Here is a 21,868-nt window from a genome sequence, read left to right as displayed (position 1 = left end):
AACCACTATCTAATCACCGATGGGGCCTGCCGCCGTCTGCCCGCTAAGACCTCAAGAACCCCTCCAGGAGCTCGAACCATGGACCCCTGTATCGTATCATTGCCCCACCAAAAAAAAATCCCCAGCAAACACTGTGACTACAAGAACGGTAGCTGCGAAGTCGCATCTCCCTCCTACAACATCTGAGGCTCGCACAGAAAGTCACGATGGCAGGTCCCAACGCCGTTCCAATTGATACAGTTCTAGCCAATGGTGTCGCCAATGGTACCGGCCATGTCAACGGCCATGTCCCGCGCACACCGTCAATGTCGGGCCTGTCTCTCACAGAGTACAGCGCCAACCCGTCGCCGCCTTCAGAGGCCAAGAGGGAGCGGATGAAGAAGACCGTACCAGCAGAGTATCTGCTTCCTAACGGACATCCCGATGTTAGTAACCCGGTTTCTCAATTGGCTCGAAACCGGCATCAATTGATACTTTTACCCTTGGGGAGCCTTCTCTTCGTGTGACTAATATCGATGCTCTTGCTGTAGTACCTCCGCTTGATCCTTACGTCTCGAGTCTACGAAGTCTGCAAAGAAACCTCGCTTATGCCTGCCGTCAATATCTCAAACCGACTCGAATGCAATGTCTTGCTCAAGCGAGAGGACGAACAGCCCGTGTTCAGCTTCAAGCTGCGCGGCGCCTATAACAAGATGGCACATCTGGACAGGAACCTGAGCTGGAAAGGCGTGGTAGCGTGCAGTGCTGGGAACCATGCACAAGGCGTCGCCTACTCTGCACGAAAACTTAAGATTCCCGCGACTATTGTTATGCCCGAGGGTACCCCGAGTATCAAGCTTCGAAATGTCTCGAGAATGGGTGGGTGCGTGGTATTGCACGGCCCAGACTTTGACGCCGCGCAGGAGGAATGTATGAGGTTAGAAAAGGTTCATGGCCTAATTAACATTCCACCCTTTGACGATCCGTACGTTATTGCTGGGCAAGGTACTATTGGCATGGAACTGTTGCGACAAACGAACATCCAAAAGCTCGAGGCCATTTTCTGCTGTGTAGGTGGCGGTGGTCTGATTGCCGGAATCGGCGTCTACGTGAAGCGCATAGCGCCCCACGTCAAAATCATTGGCGTGGAGACAGAGGATGCCAATGCCATGGCTCAGTCCTTGCGACAGGGCAAGAGGGTTGTGTTGAAAGAAGTTGGACTTTTCGCCGACGGCGCAGCAGTCAAGACGGTGGGCGAAGAGACATTCCGCATCTGCCAAGAAGTGGTAGACGAGGTCGTCCAAGTCAACACCGATGAAACATGCGCGGCCATCAAGGACGTTTTCGAAGACACTCGATCCATCGTCGAGCCCGCCGGTGCGCTTGCCCTTGCTGGTTTGAAGAAATGGGTTACGAACAATCCATCCGGCGACCCCAACCGCTCCGTCATTGCCATCACGAGCGGTGCGAACATGAATTTCGATCGCCTGCGCTTTGTTGCTGAACGCGCTGCCCTGGGTGAGGGCAAGGAGGCCCTACTCTCCGTCAGCATCCCCGAGCGCCCTGGAGCCTTCCACGAACTCGTCAATACCATCATGCCCCACGACGTGACCGAGTTCAGCTATCGTTATGCTACGAACGAGGTTGCCAACGTGCTGGTGGGTATGTCACTCGCAGGTGCAGCATCTCAGCGCGCGTCCGAGCTTCAGACGTTGATGAACCGTATGACGTCTGTCGGCATGACGGTGACAGATCTCTCGGGTGACGAGCTCGCCAAGTCGCACATTCGGTACCTAGTCGGCGGACGTTCCGACGTCGCAGATGAGCGGTTATACATGTTCAATTTCCCCGAGCGGCCGGGCGCTCTGATAAAGTTCTTAACCGTACTTAAGTTAAGGTACAACATCAGCCTCTTCCAGTACCGCAACGGTGGAAGTGACGTAGGCAAGATCGTCGCGGGAATACAGTGCCCCGATGCCGAAGTGCCCGAGCTGGAGAAGTTCCTCAGGGAAATTGGCTACCCGTGGAGTGATTGCACGCAGAGCTCAGTGTTCCAGACTTTCTTACGAAATTAGATTCTAGTAATGGATGGCAAGTGGCAGAAGGTTAATATGGATGTCTATGATTTGGTGCGGAAATAAAACGTATTTGCTGTGAGATTTCCGCCGGAGTTAGAGGCGTACGGAGTTTATCTAGAGCGTGCGGAAGAAAACCGACAATGTTCAATATCCAGATGCCATCGAATTGATCGGGTCACCGACACCAACACGCATGATTTACCAACTGCAGCCAATATAGAATATGCCCCCGGCGTAACACACGATCGAACTGCATCTATATGCTGCATGCCTACTTGATGCCATGGTGGTCTCGGCTTGTATTACTACAATTCCTAACTTGGCGAGATTCGGCCTACCCCTGAGCAACCCGCACCGACCTGTGCAATGTGTCGAACACCGAGATCTGACATACAACCATGCGAGTTTCCAGGCCGCATATCGCTTCCCACAGTTTTGGTATAGCAAGCAGTCCCATCTAATCGTTTGACAGGAGGCCCAGAATATCCCGCTATGGAGTTCGTATACCTACCACCGATTAGGGAGTTCACCAGTCCAATGAGCGAGCATTGGCAGGGTTTATCATCCTACTGAGAGCCCATGGCCTTTTTAATCCAAGCCAGGTAATACGGCTGAATGCGACCAATGCCTAAAGGGAAGGTCCGACAAGAACCGTAAGATGATGTGTATCAGTTGTCTCGAAGGATTCGATACGGCGCCCGCATAATGCGCAATGAAAATCTGCTGACATGTGTTGTATATAAGGCTTGGTCTCACATGACATCAGTTCAAGATCAACCTGTTTCTCAATCTTTATCTTCCCTACAATTCCTCCAGATAACAACGCAAAATGCAAATCCTCAACACCACCCGAACTGCCCTTCTCGCTATGGCCTTCGGCCTAGCTCTGGCGGCCCCAAGCCGACTTGAAGAACGGTAAGCATTTCATTCAAAGCTTACTCCGAAGCATGGCTTCGCTATCTTCGGATCAACCAACAGAGCTCTCTTGCTGATATGGCTAGGGCTTGCGCAATCTACCGAAGCGCTGAGGCTTGTGCGGCTGCCTGCTCCACAGCTTGCGGTCATGGCGATCTGATCTGGACCTGCTGCACCTAGCGAAGACTTTGTTTGTTTCACAAACTCTGACCAATAATCCGTTAAAGGTGTTGGTCTATTGGTCAACTTGGGATTTCTTGGATTGAGGAAGGGTTGGGTCATCGAATACGCACTGAATAAATCCATATCCAAGAACATGCAAAGCAGTGCCGAAGCATAAGAGGACGTACATAGCGCGTGTATCTCAAATTAATCCAGCGTCCATCCAGGAAATATTTGTCGGGTCAGTGTCACACTCACTCTTCTCGAGCCACATGGACCGGTATACTTCGAATGCATGGGCTTCAACTTGACATAATACATTTCTGCTGACAATCTACTTTTTATTCCAACGACCTTGCCTAGATGCAATTATCCTGTTTCTCCTTTCTCTTGAATGCCAGAAAAAATGTGAATTGCCCCAACCTGCCGATGAATGCCAGTGAAAGTCTATCTAATACCCTGTTCTGATATAATGTTTTCCACCTTCTTCTTCGCGTCAATCTTCTTCGGATCCCCCTTCAACACCACATTAGGAATGAAAATGCAACTCAGGAGACATAGTGCCATAATTGGGACCAACATAATAAACACGGTGTGCAGGCCTTTCAATTTTGCGTTCATAATATCCGACTCCCATAGCTCCGAACCCAGTTCGCCCCTTTCCCAAGTACCTGCGATTACACGATCCCGGAGAGAAGCAGGGATCTCGGTCGGCAATCCTGACTTCATAACCTCGAATGAGACAGTAGTTGAGATTGCCAGACCGAAAACGGATCCTAACATCCGCATCAGGTTCCGTGTCGACGTGGCCACTGCACGATCCTCCGGGTTGGACAGAGCTTGTAACGCGACCAGGGCTGAATATGTCTTAGTAAAAGGGTTATTCCATGTTTCGAAGCTGGGGCTAACCTGGTTGCAGAATAAACCCAACGCCAGCTCCTTCAATGATTAACGAAATAACGTATACACCTATTGGCGTAGTACGTGAGAAGAGGACTTTTAAGCCAGCACCGAGCAACCAAAGTGCCAGTCCGCCATATATCACGGGCCCTGGTCTGGAAGAAATACTGTCAGCCAGAAGAATTCAAAGAAAAAAGCACAGAAAGGGAATTTGGATGTGACATACCGAGACAGTCTGGACATGATTTGTCCGGCGGCTATTCCAGCAATGCTTTGGGTGAGGAGAAGAGGCAAGATATACAATGCACTTTGCAGAGGGGTAAAACTCCTCACATCCTGAAAGTAAATGGGCAAGAAATACAAGTCTATCTGCCATACCCCGTTGTACAGGGCACTTTGGAGATAGATAGTAGTCGTGGACAGCCTTTTGAACAACCGTAAGGGGATCATAGGGATTTTGGCGATCCATATTTCGACCACAACGAAAAGAACCAAAAGTGCGGCGCCCACAACTATTAGTGTGATAACGAGGGCACTATTCCAGGGGAAGATGCTTCCGCCTGAGTTTATTGGGATCTGGATGATGTTAGTAAGAGGTAGACCACAATCCAGGACAACAAGACGCCAGAGGCTATACTGACCAAGACAAATAGCACGCCATTTACTACAGTCACCAGGCCGAACCAGTCGATCTTCCGAAGTTTATCGGAATAACAGCCGGCGACAGGCTTCAGAGGTAGGTAAACCCACATGACCGCCATACAAACGGCAGCCAGCATTGGAGGCACCCAGAAAACCCACCTCCAGCCCTCACGCCCAGTACTTAACAAACCAGCCGTGACGAAAGGCCCCGTACTAGCCCCCAGTCCAATGGCGCAGCTAAGTATCCCTTGATATTTCCCCCTCTTTTTCAAACTAACCAGATCACTCGCCGTTATTTGCACAAGCGAGCTAATGCCTCCTCCACCGATCCCGCTCAGCGCTCGACAAACATACAACCATGTCACATTTCTTGCAAACCCGCACAGCACATCTCCGATAATCAACGACCCGATGCACGCCATCAGCACGGGTTTGCGACCGAAAATATCCGATAGTCGCCCGTACAAAGCCTGGAAGGCCGTCTGGCCCATCACGTAGGCCGTGCCGGTCCATGTGATGGAGTTACCGCCGCCTAGGGATTTTGAGATGGCGGGGAGAGCAGTGGCGACGGAGTTCACGTCGAGGATGGAGATGAAGTATATAGAGGCGAGACAGAGGTAGGCGGTGATGAGACGTGAGAAGGGGAGGCGTAAGGTCTGGTCTTCGAGTGATTGGGGGCAGCGGCCGGCCTCGCCGTCGGTGATGGATGGCTTTTCGGAGGACCTTGATATTGCGGCCTCGATGCTTGGGGCTAGGGTTAGGCCGTCAATGCTTGACTCGGAGCGTCTGGTCGTCAGGGTGGACTCTGTTGGATGAGATTTGACATATTCGTTGTGTTGATTTGAAGGCCCGTCCCGTCGAGAAGTAAGCGGTTCCATGTTGTTTGGTGGCTGTGTAAGAGTCTGTGATTTCATGATTGAAGGATCCTGGTTTGTCTTGTTGTGTGAGAAGATTATCGAGCAGGTTCGCTTATATACTATGGTGGAAAAGTCTAGCAAATTAGGACCTCTTCTGTCTCCTTATATTGCTGTGATAGGTGCCTGAATAGGCCTTGTGAAATGCATCGATCTGTTTCTATGTTCTAGTTACAATACGCCCTCAATCAGTGACTTTTCGGTCTCAGTTATCCCTGTTATCAGTGATGTGACTATAAGTTCTACATAGGAAGGTATCGATCTGTTTCCCTCGGAAATAAAACCACCGACTATCGTGAAACCCACCGGGCACCTCGTCAATTAGAGCATGATGGTGTTTGAATGCATGTATACGCGTATCATGGTTGCGGATCTATCGCCTTGGACATGACCAGTGCCCAAACTATGCATATCTACGTATCATGGTGGCATACGCCTTGGAATGTATGTATAGTAAGTCTTATGACGTAGCAAGTGGCCTCACCTTCTTCAAACTTCCTTACCGTTACAGATGGGAGTTGTAGTGCATACCTTATCACTTCAAAACCTCATAGTATTATCTGCCAAGTGCCGATGCAATGGCATGTCTTAGCATACCACCTTCCTTCGGTCACGGCGGATGCCAGGCTTAAACCTAACGACACTTGCATCTGTTACATCAACAGATTCGTGTTTCAGAATTATTTCGGTTTCCCGCATTTCAAAAAAGGTGCTAAGAAAAACCCTTCATCGCAAAGAAACGGGTGATGCAAAGCAGTGCGAATTTACCGTCGCACAATTAAGCCCCATGGTGAGACAGCGACTCGAATATGAACTTTCTGACAGCGGAAGTGCTCAGGCATTGCTTAAGGACAAGGCCTTTCGTAGTCCTCTCATTATGTCATTAGCTTTTGAGTGTTGTGAAAATAGGCACTGTCATGAATTATTACCTATCCGATCCATCCGTGGTCTGTTGATAGCGAAATACATTGATACTCCAAGTTTCTGCTGCATCGTATTGCCGCCGGCACTAATGATCGACCCTGCAAAGTAAGAGAAATACGAGCAGGGATCATAGCGAGTAGTAGCTGAATTTGACATCCTAAAGCAAAGAAGGTTATCGCGGAAGTTGATAACTTGTCGACATTATGCAGGCACTTGTAGATCCATCAAATTTGCCGTGCAGTTGTGCAACATCACCGAAGTTGAGTAGGGGCCAGGAATGTTTCAGCCAGGAATATTTCAAATACCGAATTTGGCAAGTGGTCGCATGACACTATTGAGCTTTTCAGGCAGCTGGTCACGCTTCCGCCATATGGCGTACTTAAGACTGCCGGGGATCTGCAATGCATGAGACCCTGTCAAAGATTGACTTGCAGAACTAGCTGCACAATTACACTATGCTGATGCATGAGGCAAGTAGACGACCCGTCCCGTACAAACAATTAGGGACAGGCTGGAGCTATTATGCTGTGTTGGATCGTCGCATTAATTCGATTGTGCTTGAAAAAGTTGATTTCGTATTTACACCTTGCTCGAACCAATTAGCGGCCTGTAGCGTGTTGGGAATTGCGGGCTAATTTCCAAATTGCATAGGTAGGTCAATTGATGGGGTCTTAGACTATAGGCCACCTGCTAGAGATTACTATACCCATTACCAGGCACACAGCTGAGATCTTAGGGAGAGTCCACGTAGATATTTCTTGCTCGATTCATTGAGAAAAGTTAAATAGTGAGTTATATCTTGAAGTGCGGACAAACTCTTAGTTCCTAGAAACTCCATCTTAGGTATAGCCTACTTGCACGGCGGGTAAGAATACATCCACCTGCTTGCATTTGGAATATCTTCTGGGCATTCTTGGCGCAATTTATATTGGAACTGCAGTTTGACTTCGGCTGTTTATGTTATGTCCGAGAGATGTCGAATGACGTGGGTGAAGACAAGAACACGATCATCCTCCTCAGTCACTACCTTCCGGTTAAGGAAAGAGCGCTAACGGCTCAAAACTAAGGCCCGATCTAGCAGGATATTCACGTCTCAATGATGGCGACCTCTACATGACACTGACTAAATGAGATATGCTGGGCTATCACTGACAAAACGGCAAATGCGATACAAATTGGAGTCATGTCCATGCTGTAACTCCTGCTGTCAGTGTCCTGAATTTCTGTCACGGTCACGACAGTGTTATACCAAGTATCATGTCTCCTCTTGGATGTTCCCTGAGCCGCCAACTCGTACTCATCATCTTGGCGGCGGTATCCCATGCCGCGTTCTACGAACCTTACAACTTCAATGCCTTGAAGCACCTCGGCCGGGCATCCCCATATTTTGAGCTTCTAGATTCACAACCTGCATCCCCAGAAGCCCCTCAGGGCTGCACGGTGACTCGCGCTTCCTACCTAACCCGCCATGGCGCTATCAACGTAAACGACGATGATTATGAGGATTGGATCCAACCATTCCTGTCAAAATGGGCGAACCACACGGGTACAGACTGGGCTCATGTAGCGCCATTGAGCTTCTTGGCCGACTACAAGACACCATTCCCGCCCGGGGCCGACACGCCGGAACAGGTCACTAAAATCGGCGAAATGGAGGCCATAGAACTTGCCATTGACATCACCTTGCGATATCCACACCTCAGAGTTCCCTCTCGGGTCTGGGCTTCGGCGCCACCGCGCACATTCGACTCGGGCAAGGCGTTTGTGCGCGGGCTGCATACCGAGGACCACCCAGTCGACCTCGTCAGTGTCGTCGAAGGAAACCTCGGTGGTGCCAACAGCTTAGTTCCATACCAGGCTTGTACCATCTACCACGAAGGGAATGACGAGGCTTCCACTTACCGTGAACTCTTCACCAAGCCCATCAAGGCACGTTACAACGCCCTAGCCCCTGCATACAACTTCACCACGACGGATATAGTGGGGATGATACTTCTATGCGGTTATGAGTCCGTCATCCGCGGCCAGTCTCCCTTTTGCGATCCCGCACTCTTCACACCCGACGAACGACTCGGTTGGGAGTATGCTGACGACATTCGATACCACTACGATGTCGGTTACGGCAACCCCCTATCCGGCACCATCGGATTTCCCTGGCTCAACGTCACCGCCAATATGTTGATGGCCGAGAGCGCTGACGAGGACATCTACGTCGGTATCTCGCACCGCACGCTGCCGTCTATGGTCTTCGTCGCTATGGGCCTGTTCAATAACTCGGCGTTCGGGGGCACGGCGGCATCTATCAACGACACGATGCCACTCGATCGCATCAACCCGCGTCGGGCGTGGCGGACATCGGAGATAACGCCGTGTCTGGGAAACCTGGCCCTTGAGCGTTTGTCTTGCACTGGAAGCTACGGGTTTGATGATGGGAACTACTACCGTGCCCTGGTGAATCGTGCACCACAAGCGCTACCGGGGTGCACCGATGGGCCGGGGACGAGCTGTTCGGAAAGCGGATTTCTGAAATTCTTGCAGGAGAGAGAGGCCATGTTTGGTGGCTTCTCGGAGAGGTGTCAGGTCGATTACGATAACAGTACGGATACTGTGTCCTTTTACCATTCTATCTGAGGATGAATGTAGCTTTTCGGTTCCAGAATTATTGAAGTTTCAGGAGGTGGATAAGCGGATTTGTTTGAGAAGTTTTCAAGCCGGATGATGAGCGAGATGTGAAATAGACTGGGGAAAAAAGTAGGACCTGGCTGACTTCTCAAGGACTAATTTGGCTCTCTGAAGTAGGCGTTTCTAGCTTCTGCGTTCTCAACTCTTAGCCTCAAACTAAAAGTGTTTTTGCTTCATACAAATAAAGTTAACTGCTTTCCCATTGCTTCGGTTGTCGTGCCTGTCATGTAGTCGATGAAAGGCACTAAAACTAATTGAGCCAATATACGCCAACGCTAGAGACAGGAGAGGTGGTCAAGATAATATCATCCAACCGATCCAAGCCCGAACAGGAGGTATCTCCGGCATTAAGAACCAAATAAATTTACACTGATACGGGGTATTAGAACTCTGATACATAGATGGAGCTTGGGTTAGGGAAAACAAGACGACATCAATACGTGAAGGTGAAAGGGATAGCATAACAAGCGATAATGTATCTTATCAAGGTGTGACGAATGGGATCATTACGGAACACCACATTACCAAGTAATCATCCGTGTCTGGTAGATACCAATTACTTCACCGTCAATCCCATAAGTACACTGCGCATAATTTCATACTATACTCTGTGGCGCAGTTGAAAGCTACTTGCAAAGAGACCTTTGGAAGGCTTGTTTGTTGTAGGATGCAATATCTCACGATCTGGAAGCGGTTTCTCGAGCTCCTTGCCAAATCCTTCACCACTTCTCTATGTATATCTAAGTATACGTTGCTACTAACAATTAACATGTAGACTTGGAGCAATCGCAGCATAAATTTTGAAATAGGGTAACTTGGCAGAAATGATATTAGTTGCGCTTGTTCACTACTGAGTGCAGCTTTCGCCTTCAGTACCTGAACCTGAAGATCGTGGTTGTGAAGGCCATAGGTTCAATCGCCTTAATGCGATATAGGGTAGCTCCGAACGACGATCCTTAACCGTTAGGAAGCTCAGACCACCAAATTTTCGGCCCGGCTACCATCCCCAAATCGCAACATGCCGACTTGACCCAATTTCTTCTCCAGTGCTTCGACTCGACAAACGATTACCAATCATGTGCGGCTCAGCATCCAAGATGACGACGAAGTTGCTTCTGTCGTCTATGCGGGCATTGTCCCTCCGAACGGGCAAGCCAGCCGCCCCCTACGCCGCTATCCGGACGAAGCAATCCGTGCGATCCATTTCCTACGCTCTTCCCGGACTCAAAACGTCCACGAGGCCCACGACGACGGCTGTCATGGGTGCGGTGAAGGCGGTGGCGGCTGTCAAGCAGCAGATGCGGGGGATGAAGGTACACAGCTCCGTCAAGAGGCGGTGCGAGCATTGCAAGGTGAGTGGGAGTGCGCACTGGATCTGAGACCCTGGAATTGGACAGGAAAGCGCGAGCTTGAGCTTGGATAAGAAATGAAAATTCCTGCTTGGTCCAAATAAATCTACAAGTATAGGTGTAGGCATTCATCGGCTGACCATAACGCGTCACAGGTCGTGCGAAGAAAGGCGAACAAGCGACACCGAGGCTATATCTACATCATTTGCAGTGCAAACCCGAGACACAAGCAACGGCAAGGATAGAGGAAGCCGCATGATGGGAAGCCTGGCTGCGTTCAGGCTATAAACGAGCGTCAGAGGGCTCGAGAGGAAGCGGCCATACGAGTCGACGAGCTGTGTCATAATGCACTTGTACAACAAAAGCAGGCAGCAATTTCTGTGGCATCTTGCATTGATTCATGACCACTATTCACTGGGGAAATGCTGCGAGGTTGTCCTGCAGATATTACATGTACATGTTTCGGCGTCTGGTCTATAAACACAACAAATATTGGGCTGGTCTACATCTGCAATAGCGTAGTTATCTCTACAGCCCCCCAATGGACCGCTCCATACCCTCCCACTCCGTCTTTCCCGTTGATAGAAGGTAGCGAATGTGGCCTAGATCCGTAACTCCACGATGCCGCTCAAACTCGGCGCGCGCAAAGCCACGCGTCTCGGTTCGAGTGGTAGGGTCAGCGATGTGCTTGGTGCCTCGAAGGATGGTTCGGTAGAGGGAGATGACTCGGGCACGGAGGAGGAACTGAGTATCGGAAGGATCAGCAAAGGCCCAGTAACTCGGAGGGGCAGGACCAGAAGCGGCCGAATACTGACGTGATCGAGGCTCAGTGCCGTGCCGAGACGGGCCCCCTTGGGTGCAATAGTCGCATAGTTCTGAAGTCTCCAGGCGGGACTCGGGATAGGTGAACGGAAGGAGCGCATGAGTAAAAATAGTCTATCGAGACATTGAAGCGTTCCGTGGGGAAGTCTGAGATCTCCAGATGTCGTTTGGTCGTAGGGGTCGAAGAACGATGATGATCCAATCTGGAGATGGAACGGCGCCGAGTTTTAAGTGGGGCCGTCGGCACTAGCATTCACAGTTGCCGAGTGTCAGTCAAGAATCCATTTCTCTCTCTCATGTCATGACAACATCTCTTTGTGAGGCTATGAAGTTTCGGCTTGGTTTTTCTGGTTATCCCCTTCTTCTATATCGAAGGTTACGAAATGTCGGACCTGAAGAGCACGGCGAAACGGCGGCGCACAACCGCCAACGCTATCGAACATGCCATCCGGAAGAGCGATGAAGAATTCATTGCGCAGTATCTGCAACCTAGGTTGGTTACCCAATTCACCCCGATCGCCAGTAGCACAATGAAGTTTCTCGGAGCCCAGAGACCACAAGCCTCAATCATCAAAAATGGCAAATGCAACCGACCATCTGACCTATCCATAGCCCGTCCTGGACCGAGTGGATACACCCTCGAACCGATGCCAAGTACACCATCAGTCTCATATCCTCAGGCGCCCTGGCAGAGAAAGACTTGAAATCGTGCCTCTCCCTAGTAGAAGAAACCAGTCGTGCGGACTACGAACCTTCGTCACTAGGCTGGAAACCCGCCAAGAAGCTCGACGAGATGAAGTCGCCTGAGCTGAGATACATCGTGGTCAAAGATGGCCAAGGCGACATAAGAGGGTTCACGTCGCTGATGCCAACGTATGAGGAGGGACAGCCGGTGGTTTATTGCTATGAGATCCACTTGAAGGGAGAGCTGCAAGGGTAGGTATATGTTCTCCTGCCCTCATTCTTGGCTGTGTTCACTGAGCTTTTCGCGTGTAAGTCCAACACGAAGTCAAGCCATGTAGCTGACTGAGACGACTAGCACCCGACTTGGCAAACTCCTCATAAGTTTCTTGGAGGATGTGGCGGTGAATGTGCCGACGGTTGAGAAGGTCATGTTGACGTGTTTCACGAGCAACAAGCGAGCACTGGACTTTTACAAGAAACTCGGGTTTAAGAAGGACGATATATCACCCGAGCCTAGGAGATTGAGGTACGGGAAGGAGGTTGTACCCGATTATGTTATCATGAGCAAGGTGGTTGGGAAATGATCCATCCAGATCGTCAAATCATGACTCACTTGCGCCTTTGGCCTTGTTTAAGTGACAGAGAGCCAATCTCTTGGGACTTACACGGCATAAAACCTGTTAATTATCGGTCAACCCCCTGAAAGAAGTACAGTTTCTGTTGTGTCCAAACGCCGTGTAACCCCAACCATTATAATCCAAAACCCATTACCGCCACCGTTGAAAATGCCACATGTCATTCCGTTTATGCGATGGACCCTCCGCTCCGGTTATTTCCAATCAAACCCGCCATCTCCAGTAGCGCACGATCTGCCTCTTGATCACCTGTACTCAGGTTGATCCTGCGTCTGGCCTCCGCCTCTCGGGCCTCCCAATCCCATCTCTCCTTTTGGATCTTGGCTTCGGCATCGCCGCCGCACCCCCAGACTTCGATATCCTCTATCGCGAACCTGTCCTGGAAATTGAACTTTCTCGAAGTGCTCGTGGCAAACGCCCCGCCTCGGGAGGTATAGTCGTGTGTGAAGATGCCAAACTCGAAGCTTGAGTCAATGACCAGAGATACCGGACCCAACGCCCGCACCGTCGGATGTCGAGATGATTGCGCAGATTTGGGATGCGGACACCCGATAGTGATACCTGAAAACGTCCCCGGTGTCCTTGAGAAGTCGATGTAGTCTTTATTCACGATGGACGCCGGGAAGACGTCGTGGGTTGGGCTTAGTTGGAACAAAATCGTGTCGCTGTCGCCGAAACACTCCTTGTGCGTGTGCCGCCATGGCTGCCGCACCATGACACCGAAAACAACACGGTCTCGACCAGGCGGGGTGCCATTCGGAAAGCGTTTGGGAGGTAGCGATTCTGTGAATGTTGCCTCTGATCCGTGGGCTTGTGACGACGCATTCAACCTCGTGCCAGACACGAGCAAGATGGTTGGGGCGCGCCAGTTAAAGACTTTGGTCTCGAAACTACCCATGGAAAACCCGGCATCGGCACCAGAGTATAGGAGGCGAAGTTTCCAGAAAAGCTCGTCGCCTGGTATGAAAAAAGATAGCTGAGATAGCACGTTCAGGTTAAGTATTTGACCCTTGTCTTGCAAGAGTGGAGGTTTTGCGATGAGGGGTGGGATTGACTTCGATATGCTGTCTTTTCGTCTCGAGAGGTCCAGATTATTAGAGAATAAGAAATGTTCGAACAACGCATTGAAGCCATTGAACAGGAAAGGGAAGTTGAGCGGCAACACTCTATTAAACTGCGCAAAGGTAATCCCAGGAGACTTCTCCACGTTGAGGAAAGTCGACAGGATGTTCTCTGCGGTTGCCCGGAGGCTCTCTAGCTCCTCCCCAAGGACCCTTTCGGCGTAATTGGATAAGGTCTCCTGGGCATCGAGAGGGGCAACCAGTAAGAGTAACATGATCAGTCTTCGGAAGTTATCCGCGGGGATCATGGCTCCGTGTGTTGTCGCGGAGTGTTTATCACCTGTCTTGAAAGCATCAATCAAGTCCAACGAGTCGAGTGCAGCCAGCACAAGCTCGTCATCATCAGCGGTCTCGTGCTCGTCGAATTCCTCGCCCGGCTCATCGACAGGGAACCCAGCAACGTGACTCCGAGCGTCGCTGGGTTCGCCTTTCAGCCCCGCCTTCTCCGCCGTCTCCGTCTGCTTCTCAGACATGTCGCGATCATACACAGCCAGGCTTTTGAATAGCAGTTTCCTGCGAGTCGCTGCGCCCTTGACCAATATCTTGGTGTACCTCTCCGTCATAATTGCCACGACGCTGATCATCTGTTCGAATCCGAGGACGGCGGGCGCATCGCTCAGGAAGGGGAATGCGCCGATGTAGCTGAGCATGTGAAAGACGACGGGCGAGACGTCGAGTATGTCGGGGAGCTCAAGAAATCGCGCAATCGTATCCTCCTTGAGATATCGAACATCTTGTTCGTGGTCGGCGAGGTTTTTGAAGTTATCCTTGAAGGAGTAAAGCTCGAGGGGTTCGAAGCATTTGCGGGCGAACTTCTCTGCCTAGATCCCGGGCTGTCAGCTTCATTCCAGCTTGTCATCGTCTGATCAGAGCGATCCGTTAATGTCGAGTGGGAACGATTATACTCACCAGCTCGCCCGCTATCTCCTCCTTGGAGCGAGGCTCGTCAATTGAATGTGATTGCCCCATCTTTCTCAGAAGGTGCTTGAGGCGTGGTGGGATGATTCTCATTAGAGGAATGGAAAGCTGTCATCGCAGGTGGGTTCCGGAGCTCTGGGCCGCTGCTCAGCGCTAAGCCCTATGATGTGGCCTAGTTCTTACGCTTGACCAATTCTGGATCAAGCTTCCCAAACAGGTAATTAGGGGACAAAAGACGACCAGGATGACTTGAGCAACTGGATTAGTCCTTGCGATGTAAATTACTGCATACAGTGATGATTACCATATCCAAGTCGAACGATGTAAATCGTAATAGTTATGACCTAAGTTTTGGTCTATTTTAGCTGAGAAACGAAGACTGGATTCAATCTCGGCACTTTGGCGCCTTTCCAGGGTGCAGTGGAATCTTCTGTAACGTAACTTACTCCTCTAGTAGCATCAAACACAGCACAAACAAGCCTGCAGTTCTCGACCAGCATCGTAATAAACTACTGTATAACATGGGTTTGATGTCTGAGCTACACGCGATCTCTCCTCCTCGTGATGCCGCTGCGAATTTCACCCCATGCAACTTCTATACCGGCTTGTCTAAGTGCCTGCATTAGTGGCCGAGTGGCCTGAACTGCAGTCACAACTGTAAGCTCGACAATAGGGTGAATTTCCCTCATCGATCTTGCAGTAACTGCAGTGACTTCTGCCCCATCTCCCGAATCATCTACCCGTAATTCTTCAACAACATCGGCGTATCGGCCTTCGACCATGGCGACATCCCGCCAGCGATAGGCAAACCCTACCAAGACCCTACGCAGATTAGGAAGTTCTAACAAAGGACACTCACTAAGATGAGGGAGCCGATAGAATGTACCAATGTTCATCCACGTGACAATGCCGAATAACAAATGCGTTAACCAGCGCAGGTGCGAAGCCTGCATAACACGAGTATTCAGCCCGTTGAAGAGGCTCACTGCGTTGGCATCGCTCAGGTTGAAGGTGGTGTTGGGACTGACTGCGATCGTTCCCGCGGCGATGGTGACGATCGGCTGTGATACTATTGCCTGGCCTTGAAAGATATCGCCGCCTTCAAATACCAAGAATTCGGCCTCTATTTTGTTGAGGGCCATTTCGACCTCATACTGCGCTTCTCTGCAAGTTCCCCATACGGGAGAACTGTGCTGTACTTGCAGATGGCGTGTAAGGACCGAGACGCTGTCATTAACTTGGTTATATACCAAAGTGCGGACAGAGCCAAGAGATTCGTATATCGCAAAGCGCCAGATGATTATCCGGAGCTCAGTTGGAAGGTTTCGGAAGAGGGTGAAGGATTCCCAGTCTGGCAGTCCTGTTGTTCTTTCAGAAATGGATTTGTTCATCTCATCTCACGATGGTAACAAGTTTTGGGTTTGAAGTTTTTAGGGAGAGGTTAGACCAGCTGAATGGCCCTACTTTATAGAAATCTGGCAGCAATTGACTTGAAATTTACTGCGTAGAATGAGGCTTCAGTACTTCTGAATCACGTTGTCGGATAAGAGAACCGGCCATCGTGCAGTTCATTTCATAACAGAATAGTCAAGCACAGTCGCAACCTTTTCTGAATACAATATTGCATAAATGTATCCTCCTACTAACGAATATTAGTCGTATTCCTCGTTGCCATCCTAGTTTCTCCGGGACGATACTAGAGTTTGAAGGTAGAGCACTTTAGCTGGTCTACTTCCTAGTGAGTCATACACAAGCCGCCAGTCATGCACATGTACTTTTTTCTATGCCGTTCCAGTGCGGAGTTTTTCTGCGCCCAATCTGCATCACATCTGCTCCATTACCTGAACTATAATCTTCACCAGAGCCCACAGCCCCTTTCTACAACAACCAGGTATAGATTATTTAGCACACATTTTGTCACAGAGACCCTATGTTAAAATCCAGTGGCCATTCAGCGCGGAGTGTCTGTCCAGTAAGATCTAAACATTGAGGGCAGCATATCCCTGTAATCTCCACTAGGTGCATCTTGTCTTCAAACCCCTTAACAACCTAGTGACATGGGAATCAAACAGATGAATACCATCACATACGAGCATGCTAATATCCTTGTTTTGTGGTTTCCATCAGTTGGACTTGGAATGCACGCCATGTGGTCGCGTTGGTAGCACTGATGTTGGTTCGTAGGAATCTCACCTGACTTGTCAATAAAGTGAAAAACGGTCCCTGGAGACCTTGCCACCATCACAATTTCCCAATGACACACAACCAACAATATGTCTTGCTCAATCTGGTTACTCGCCTCAGAATTTTGCTTCAAGTCGCCAAAACGTTCCAAATTCGTCGGCTCTTTGGTATCGCCATGTACGAGATGTTCTTTGTTTGCTTAGTACATTGCCGGGAAAGTCCTGGTGGCGTACATGATGTGCTCTAAGCAGGAAACGTCATTTGGTTCTGATGTAGATTGCCTTCCAAATAAACTAGCAATAGTTAAAGGGGTCCTTTCAAGCTGTAAAAGTGCTTGAGCATACCTTCACACGGCCTCATATTGAGGAGTAGCCAACTAGTATTTTACTCGCATCGCAGCACAGCACCAAAGGCGACAATGCAAAGACAGTATGGCAGATTATATTGAGAACTTAATTGTATGGAGACAAACTTCAAGTGCGTCATCTACACCCCGATGGAAATTCTGACAAGCCGGCAGGTTGAAGCAGTGGGGTAAGTACGAAGTAGTTACCCCTGTATGTTCCCATTTTTAACCCTTTCACAGAAGACTACAATATGCATGTGGACAGAAGATTATGGCTGAGCTCTCTTACTTGCTTCCGCTGTGCACAGATTATATTTATGAATCTGTAATGGAAATAATGGAAATCCGCTTGCGTTTTGGATGTGCCACATACGGCGTGACGAAAGAGAGGGGTGTAGTTGTGGTTTTGTTCTTTCCCTTTGTTTTCTGCTTATCTGATAGTTCTGCTTTGCGCGAGCGTTTTTCTGTGTCTTGGCCTAAGCATTATGGTACTGGTTATTTTGACACGCGCTTCCGCTCAGCGAGGGTGGTTGTTATCCCTAAGCCTAATAAAACGACAGCTCAGAAGCAGACCCCTGGCGGCTGGCGCCCCATTGCCCTGCTTAGCACGGTAGGGAAGGTAATAGAGACGGCGATGAGCCAGCGTATCACCAAAGTAGCTGAGGCGGCCGGCCTACTACCAAACGGCCAAATGGGTAACCGCGCTGGGAGGTCCACCGAACTGGCAATACGTATAGTTGAGGACGTGGTCTATACGGCGTGGAGACGCGGGGGCATCGCCTCGCTGCTACAGCTAGACATCAAGGGGGCATTCGATACGGTCAATTACAGACGGCTGATTTCCATATTAGCCCGGAAAGGCTACCCGGAGTGGGTTCAGGAGTGGGTACGCAGCTTCGTGGAGGATAGAACGGTACGCCTCCGGTTCGATGGCAAGGAGTCAGAGCCAATCCCCCTACGAGCTGGCGTCCCCCAGGGGTCACCGCTATCCCCGATACTGTTTATATTATACATTTCAACGCTGTACGAGGAGCTAGCGGAGCAGCATCCACTACTTTTAGTAGTCGGGTTCGCGGACGACACGAACCTGCTAAGCGTCGGCACCGATCCAGACACGACCTGCCGCCGGTTGGAGAGCGCATGGGCTACGTGTCAGCGGTGGGCAGTGAGGCACGGGATGGAGTTCGCTCCTGACAAGAGTGAGCTAATGCACTTTACTAGGGCCCGAGAGCCCTTGCCGCAAAGTATTCGCCTTGGGGACGCCACAGTGTCGCCGGTAGTCTCAGCCAGGTTCCTAGGAGTCTGGTTCGACCGCAAACTGACGTGGCACGCCCATGTTGAGCGTGTTAAAACAAAAATGGCAACTCAAAAGCTAGCCCTGACAAAGCTAGTCAATATGTCGTGGGGCTGCGATCTTATACGGGCGAGGCTGTTATATACGGTGGTTATCCGTAGCGCGATTGCCTTCGGGGCGACTGCGTGGCATACTATAAGTGAGGAACCGGCAGGGCCAGCTAAGAGCCTGATGGGGATACAGAACGAGTGCCTCCGGGTAGTCTGTGGTGCCCACAAAGCGACGCCGGTTCGCCACCTGGAAGCAGAAGCAGCAATCCCGCCACTAGACCTCTATCTTAGTGCCCGGGCTGCTAAGTTTGAAGAACGGCTACGGCTTAGCGGGAAGAGAAATCTGCTTCGCAGCGCGAGCGCTAAAGCGTCACATATACTCCGGCAGGATAGGCCGGCGAAGAGGAAGCAGGCGTCGCAGCTACTCCGACCGGCAGGGTACACTATGGAGAAGGAGGCCCGGGGCTCCGAGTGGATGAGTGAGGAAAAGGAGGTCCCGGCTGCCCTCCTCGACCACTGGAGGAAGAGATGGCTCACCGGAGCAGAGCATCACGATCGCCAGCGACGCGCTATCGCTGAGGAACCGGAGGGCCCTTCGATGCAGATACCGAAAGGGGGCAAGTATTTCGGCCTGAACCGACTGGAGGCGTCTACGCTGTGCCAGATCAGGACGGAAAAAATAGGACTAGCAGCCTTCTTATTCAAGACAGGGGCTTTTGGCGTGTACTCGCCGCTATGCCGCTGTGGCGATGCCCCTGAGACGGCAGAGCACGTAATCCTCTTTTGCGGGCTGTTGGAAGGACCGAGGGAACGATTACGGGCCGCCATCGCACCACGGCCACTATACTCTCGCAGAGACCTCGCAACGGCAACAGGAGAACCAGTAGTTAGTGGGACTATTGTAAGATGGCTGCTAGGGACGGGTCGGACAGCTTCAAGGCCCAGATAGCATCGATCTTCTCAGGGGGGACTTTGTTGGTAGGTTGAGAACCAACGTAGTATGGTAGTGAACGCAACGCAGTCGCCAATAGGGCGAACCGACGACGCAGCGTATGTATTTAGTCCAGCCATTAGGGCACGGTTTGACATACGGGAGTACTAGTAGAGGTACCGGGGGCTTCGAGCCTACGGCGTATTTAATAATAATAATAATATTTTGACACGAGTTGTTTTGCTGTGGTTTGTTTTATTCTGGGTCCTCACTATCTTGGACTGATTGTTACGTCCTGCCACACGTCAACGCCTTATTAGTTCATCTTTCCAGAGTTTATCAAACAAGTATGGGCATTCATATTTTGACTTATAGCCTCTTTACACTGTATAAGGGGTTGATGTGTTTGACGGCCACATGCCTTTCACGGTGGTGGCAACTCTTATGCCCCAATCACAGGCTAATCCTGCGGTTTGATCCACAGCACACGCGCTACATTTGACGTCCGGTTGTAACCAAGTGTTTTACCCTGAAAGTTTGTCAAACTGACTCTGATCCGAATTGCTTACAAGCTTCGAATTGCTGTTGGCCCTGGTGGTTCTTCGGAATACGCAATGACCAACTACGCGTCCTCCCTCGTCTTAGCACTCTCCACACAGTCCTGCCAGTTAATGACTTTCAGATAAATACACTCAATCACGGCAATTGACAACAAGCCAACTCCGAGACCAAGCCAGAGGCCATATAACTCCATTTGTGGCTCGCCCAGCTCCAGCCAAATTGCAAGTGGGACGGCGCCCAGGTAGTTGACGGGAAAGATTATCCAGCCAGCAATGGATTGGCGACCGAGTCCACGTAACATGCCGTTGCATCCACACATGATGGAATCAATGATCTGGAATGCGACTACGGCAAGCATGGATCCGGTCGCAATATCGCGGACAGCCCGGTCCTCTGAGAAAATTTGTGCAAGTTGACTTCGTAGAGCAAAGAGGAAGATGCCGTCGAAGACACCGATAGAAACAAACACAATGGCGTAGAGAACAGCGGCTCGTCGAGCAGCCGCAACAAATCCCGCTCCGATAAGATGGCCAATCCGAGTACTAATGGCTACGCTGACGGAGAAAGGGATATGCCAGGCCACCACGGATACAGTCGTCAAGATGGTTTGAGCCGCGAGATGGTTGGTGCTGATATACGAGGTACTGAACGTCAATATCTCGAATGCGGACCACTCCCCGATGTTCACAGCGGACCCGGCGAGCGAGAGCCTGGCCATGGGGCCCCATTTGTGGAATGCGTCTTTTGATAAGCCACCCCAACATGAGTGCGACCATTTACCAAAGAAGGCAACATAAATTAGGAGCAGAATAGGGCGGAGATCGTTGGTCAGAGCCGCTCCTAAAGCCGCACCTTCGAGGCCCATATTTAGCTTGAAGGCAAACAGCCAGCCGAGCAACGCATTGATCGGTGTGCATATGATCAAGATGACCATCCCAGCATTGCAGTCTCCTTGTGCTTGCAGGAACCGTTTGCCAGCCTCGAAAAGGGCGTACCCAGGGAGACCTACCAAGCTGTACCGGAGAAAGCTTCCGGCCTTCAGGGCTAAATGGGTTTGCTTGACGAAGACGGAAAGGATCGAAGGCGAGAAGATCCACGACGTGCCGATGGGAATGGCAGCAAGGCCCATGAGGAGGGTCATTCGCTGCACGTGTAGCCCAACATCTGTGAGGTTGCCGGACCCATATGACTGAGCGCAAAGAGTATCTAGTGCGGTTGCCATGCCCTCGAAAATAGCATAGCCGATGATGTTCATGGTAGTGAGCCCGATACTCGTGGCGGCGAGGTCGTCGGCGCTCAGATGACCCGCCACGATGGTGGTAATGACGCTGTTGGAATATTGAAGCAAGTAGGTGGCGATGAGAGGGATGGAGAACTGGAACAGAAGCCATAACTCCGACCTATCACTCAATACTCGCGACAGAGCATCTTTCGAGCCTGGCAGTAGCGGTGAGGACTCATCGGGAACTCTAGAGTTGGCTTCGACCCCATTGTTAGCATCGAAGTCATCGGCTGCCATGATATGAAGGACTAAACACAAGAGACGGAATTAAGAAAATTAAACAACTCTCAAGCAACACCAGTCACTAAGGTCTCGGAAGGAATAGCAAGTGAAAGTTAAAAAATTTAGACACAGGATGGGTCTTTCACGGCTCACTCCCCGCTTTTAAAACAACGCTATGTTGATAGGTGGACGGAGTCCGCTGCCGGATGCTACATAGTCGGCTAGTCCGGTGGGCCCCCCGGGTTCGGACCTGTGGGTCGTATGCACCCGCAA

The 21,868-nt window shown here is 50.6% G+C and overlaps 9 protein-coding genes across 9 annotated transcripts; 4 read left to right on the top strand and 5 right to left on the bottom strand.

Moving 5' to 3' along the window:
• Positions 1-305: 305 nt before the first annotated feature.
• Positions 306-2,054, top strand: BCR38DRAFT_461127 (threonine dehydratase-like protein; the record flags this gene model as incomplete). The annotated part of the gene is made up of 2 exons (XM_040862491.1): positions 306-425; positions 531-2,054. 2 exons carry the CDS (start codon positions 306-308, stop codon positions 2,052-2,054), a joined length of 1,644 nt encoding a protein of 547 aa, XP_040711005.1.
• Positions 2,055-3,571: 1,517 nt separating this feature from the next.
• Positions 3,572-5,502, bottom strand: BCR38DRAFT_501568 (major facilitator superfamily domain-containing protein; the record flags this gene model as incomplete). The annotated part of the gene is made up of 5 exons (XM_040864845.1): positions 3,572-3,991; positions 4,044-4,189; positions 4,261-4,610; positions 4,676-5,337; positions 5,481-5,502. 5 exons carry the CDS (start codon positions 5,500-5,502, stop codon positions 3,582-3,584), a joined length of 1,590 nt encoding a protein of 529 aa, XP_040711004.1. The 3' UTR covers positions 3,572-3,581.
• Positions 5,503-7,771: 2,269 nt separating this feature from the next.
• On the top strand, positions 7,772-9,145 carry BCR38DRAFT_489870 (histidine acid phosphatase; the record flags this gene model as incomplete). Its single annotated transcript, XM_040864451.1, has 1 exon — positions 7,772-9,145. The coding sequence occupies one exon, from the start codon at positions 7,772-7,774 to the stop codon at positions 9,143-9,145; it is 1,374 nt and encodes a 457-aa protein (XP_040711003.1).
• Positions 9,146-10,293: 1,148 nt separating this feature from the next.
• BCR38DRAFT_489869 (ribosomal protein L36-domain-containing protein) lies at positions 10,294-10,790 on the top strand (the record flags this gene model as incomplete). Its single annotated transcript, XM_040864450.1, has 2 exons — positions 10,294-10,548; positions 10,701-10,790. The coding sequence occupies 2 exons, from the start codon at positions 10,294-10,296 to the stop codon at positions 10,788-10,790; spliced, it is 345 nt and encodes a 114-aa protein (XP_040711002.1).
• An 85-nt stretch (positions 10,791-10,875) lies between these two features.
• BCR38DRAFT_81628 (complex 1 LYR protein) lies at positions 10,876-11,621 on the bottom strand. Its single transcript, XM_040865670.1, has 2 exons — positions 11,361-11,621; positions 10,876-11,289 (listed from the first exon to the last, which is right to left on the bottom strand). Exons 1-2 carry the CDS (start codon positions 11,466-11,468, stop codon positions 11,074-11,076), a joined length of 324 nt encoding a protein of 107 aa, XP_040711001.1. The 5' UTR covers positions 11,469-11,621; the 3' UTR covers positions 10,876-11,073.
• A 1-nt stretch (position 11,622) lies between these two features.
• Positions 11,623-12,745, top strand: BCR38DRAFT_81633 (acyl-CoA N-acyltransferase). Its single transcript, XM_040865671.1, has 3 exons — positions 11,623-11,860; positions 11,980-12,303; positions 12,407-12,745. Exons 1-3 carry the CDS (start codon positions 11,751-11,753, stop codon positions 12,633-12,635), a joined length of 663 nt encoding a protein of 220 aa, XP_040711000.1. The 5' UTR covers positions 11,623-11,750; the 3' UTR covers positions 12,636-12,745.
• A 110-nt stretch (positions 12,746-12,855) lies between these two features.
• Positions 12,856-14,776, bottom strand: BCR38DRAFT_353853 (restriction of telomere capping protein 5; the record flags this gene model as incomplete). The annotated part of the gene is made up of 2 exons (XM_040856821.1): positions 12,856-14,628; positions 14,717-14,776. 2 exons carry the CDS (start codon positions 14,774-14,776, stop codon positions 12,856-12,858), a joined length of 1,833 nt encoding a protein of 610 aa, XP_040710999.1.
• Positions 14,777-15,264: 488 nt separating this feature from the next.
• Positions 15,265-15,867, bottom strand: BCR38DRAFT_489865 (uncharacterized protein; the record flags this gene model as incomplete). The annotated part of the gene is made up of 1 exon (XM_040864449.1): positions 15,265-15,867. The coding sequence occupies one exon, from the start codon at positions 15,865-15,867 to the stop codon at positions 15,265-15,267; it is 603 nt and encodes a 200-aa protein (XP_040710998.1).
• Positions 15,868-19,758: 3,891 nt separating this feature from the next.
• On the bottom strand, positions 19,759-21,719 carry BCR38DRAFT_448881 (mate-domain-containing protein). The gene has a single exon (XM_040861253.1). It carries the CDS (start codon positions 21,608-21,610, stop codon positions 20,153-20,155), a length of 1,458 nt encoding a protein of 485 aa, XP_040710997.1. The 5' UTR covers positions 21,611-21,719; the 3' UTR covers positions 19,759-20,152.
• Between the last annotated feature and the right edge of the window lie 149 nt (positions 21,720-21,868).

Source organism: Pseudomassariella vexata (assembly GCF_002105095.1).
Source record: "Pseudomassariella vexata strain CBS 129021 chromosome Unknown BCR38scaffold_18, whole genome shotgun sequence".
Classification (NCBI taxonomy): Eukaryota; Fungi; Ascomycota; class Sordariomycetes; order Amphisphaeriales; family Pseudomassariaceae; genus Pseudomassariella; species Pseudomassariella vexata.
This window is presented reverse-complemented; position numbering and strand designations above follow the sequence as displayed.

Coding starts and splice junctions, on each gene's coding strand:
- BCR38DRAFT_448881 (XM_040861253.1), bottom strand. CDS start 21,610: ATGGCAGCCGATGACTTCGATGCTAACAATGGGGTCGAAGCCAACTCT.
- BCR38DRAFT_81633 (XM_040865671.1), top strand. CDS start 11,751: ATGTCGGACCTGAAGAGCACGGCGAAACGGCGGCGCACAACCGCCAAC. Junction 11,861..11,979: donor GCGCAGTATCTGCAACCTAG/GTTGGTTACCCA, acceptor ACCTATCCATAG/CCCGTCCTGGACCGAGTGGA. Junction 12,304..12,406: donor TTGAAGGGAGAGCTGCAAGG/GTAGGTATATGT, acceptor TGAGACGACTAG/CACCCGACTTGGCAAACTCC.
- BCR38DRAFT_81628 (XM_040865670.1), bottom strand. CDS start 11,468: ATGCGCTCCTTCCGTTCACCTATCCCGAGTCCCGCCTGGAGACTTCAG. Junction 11,290..11,360: donor CGGCACTGAGCCTCGATCAC/GTCAGTATTCGG, acceptor TCCGATACTCAG/TTCCTCCTCCGTGCCCGAGT.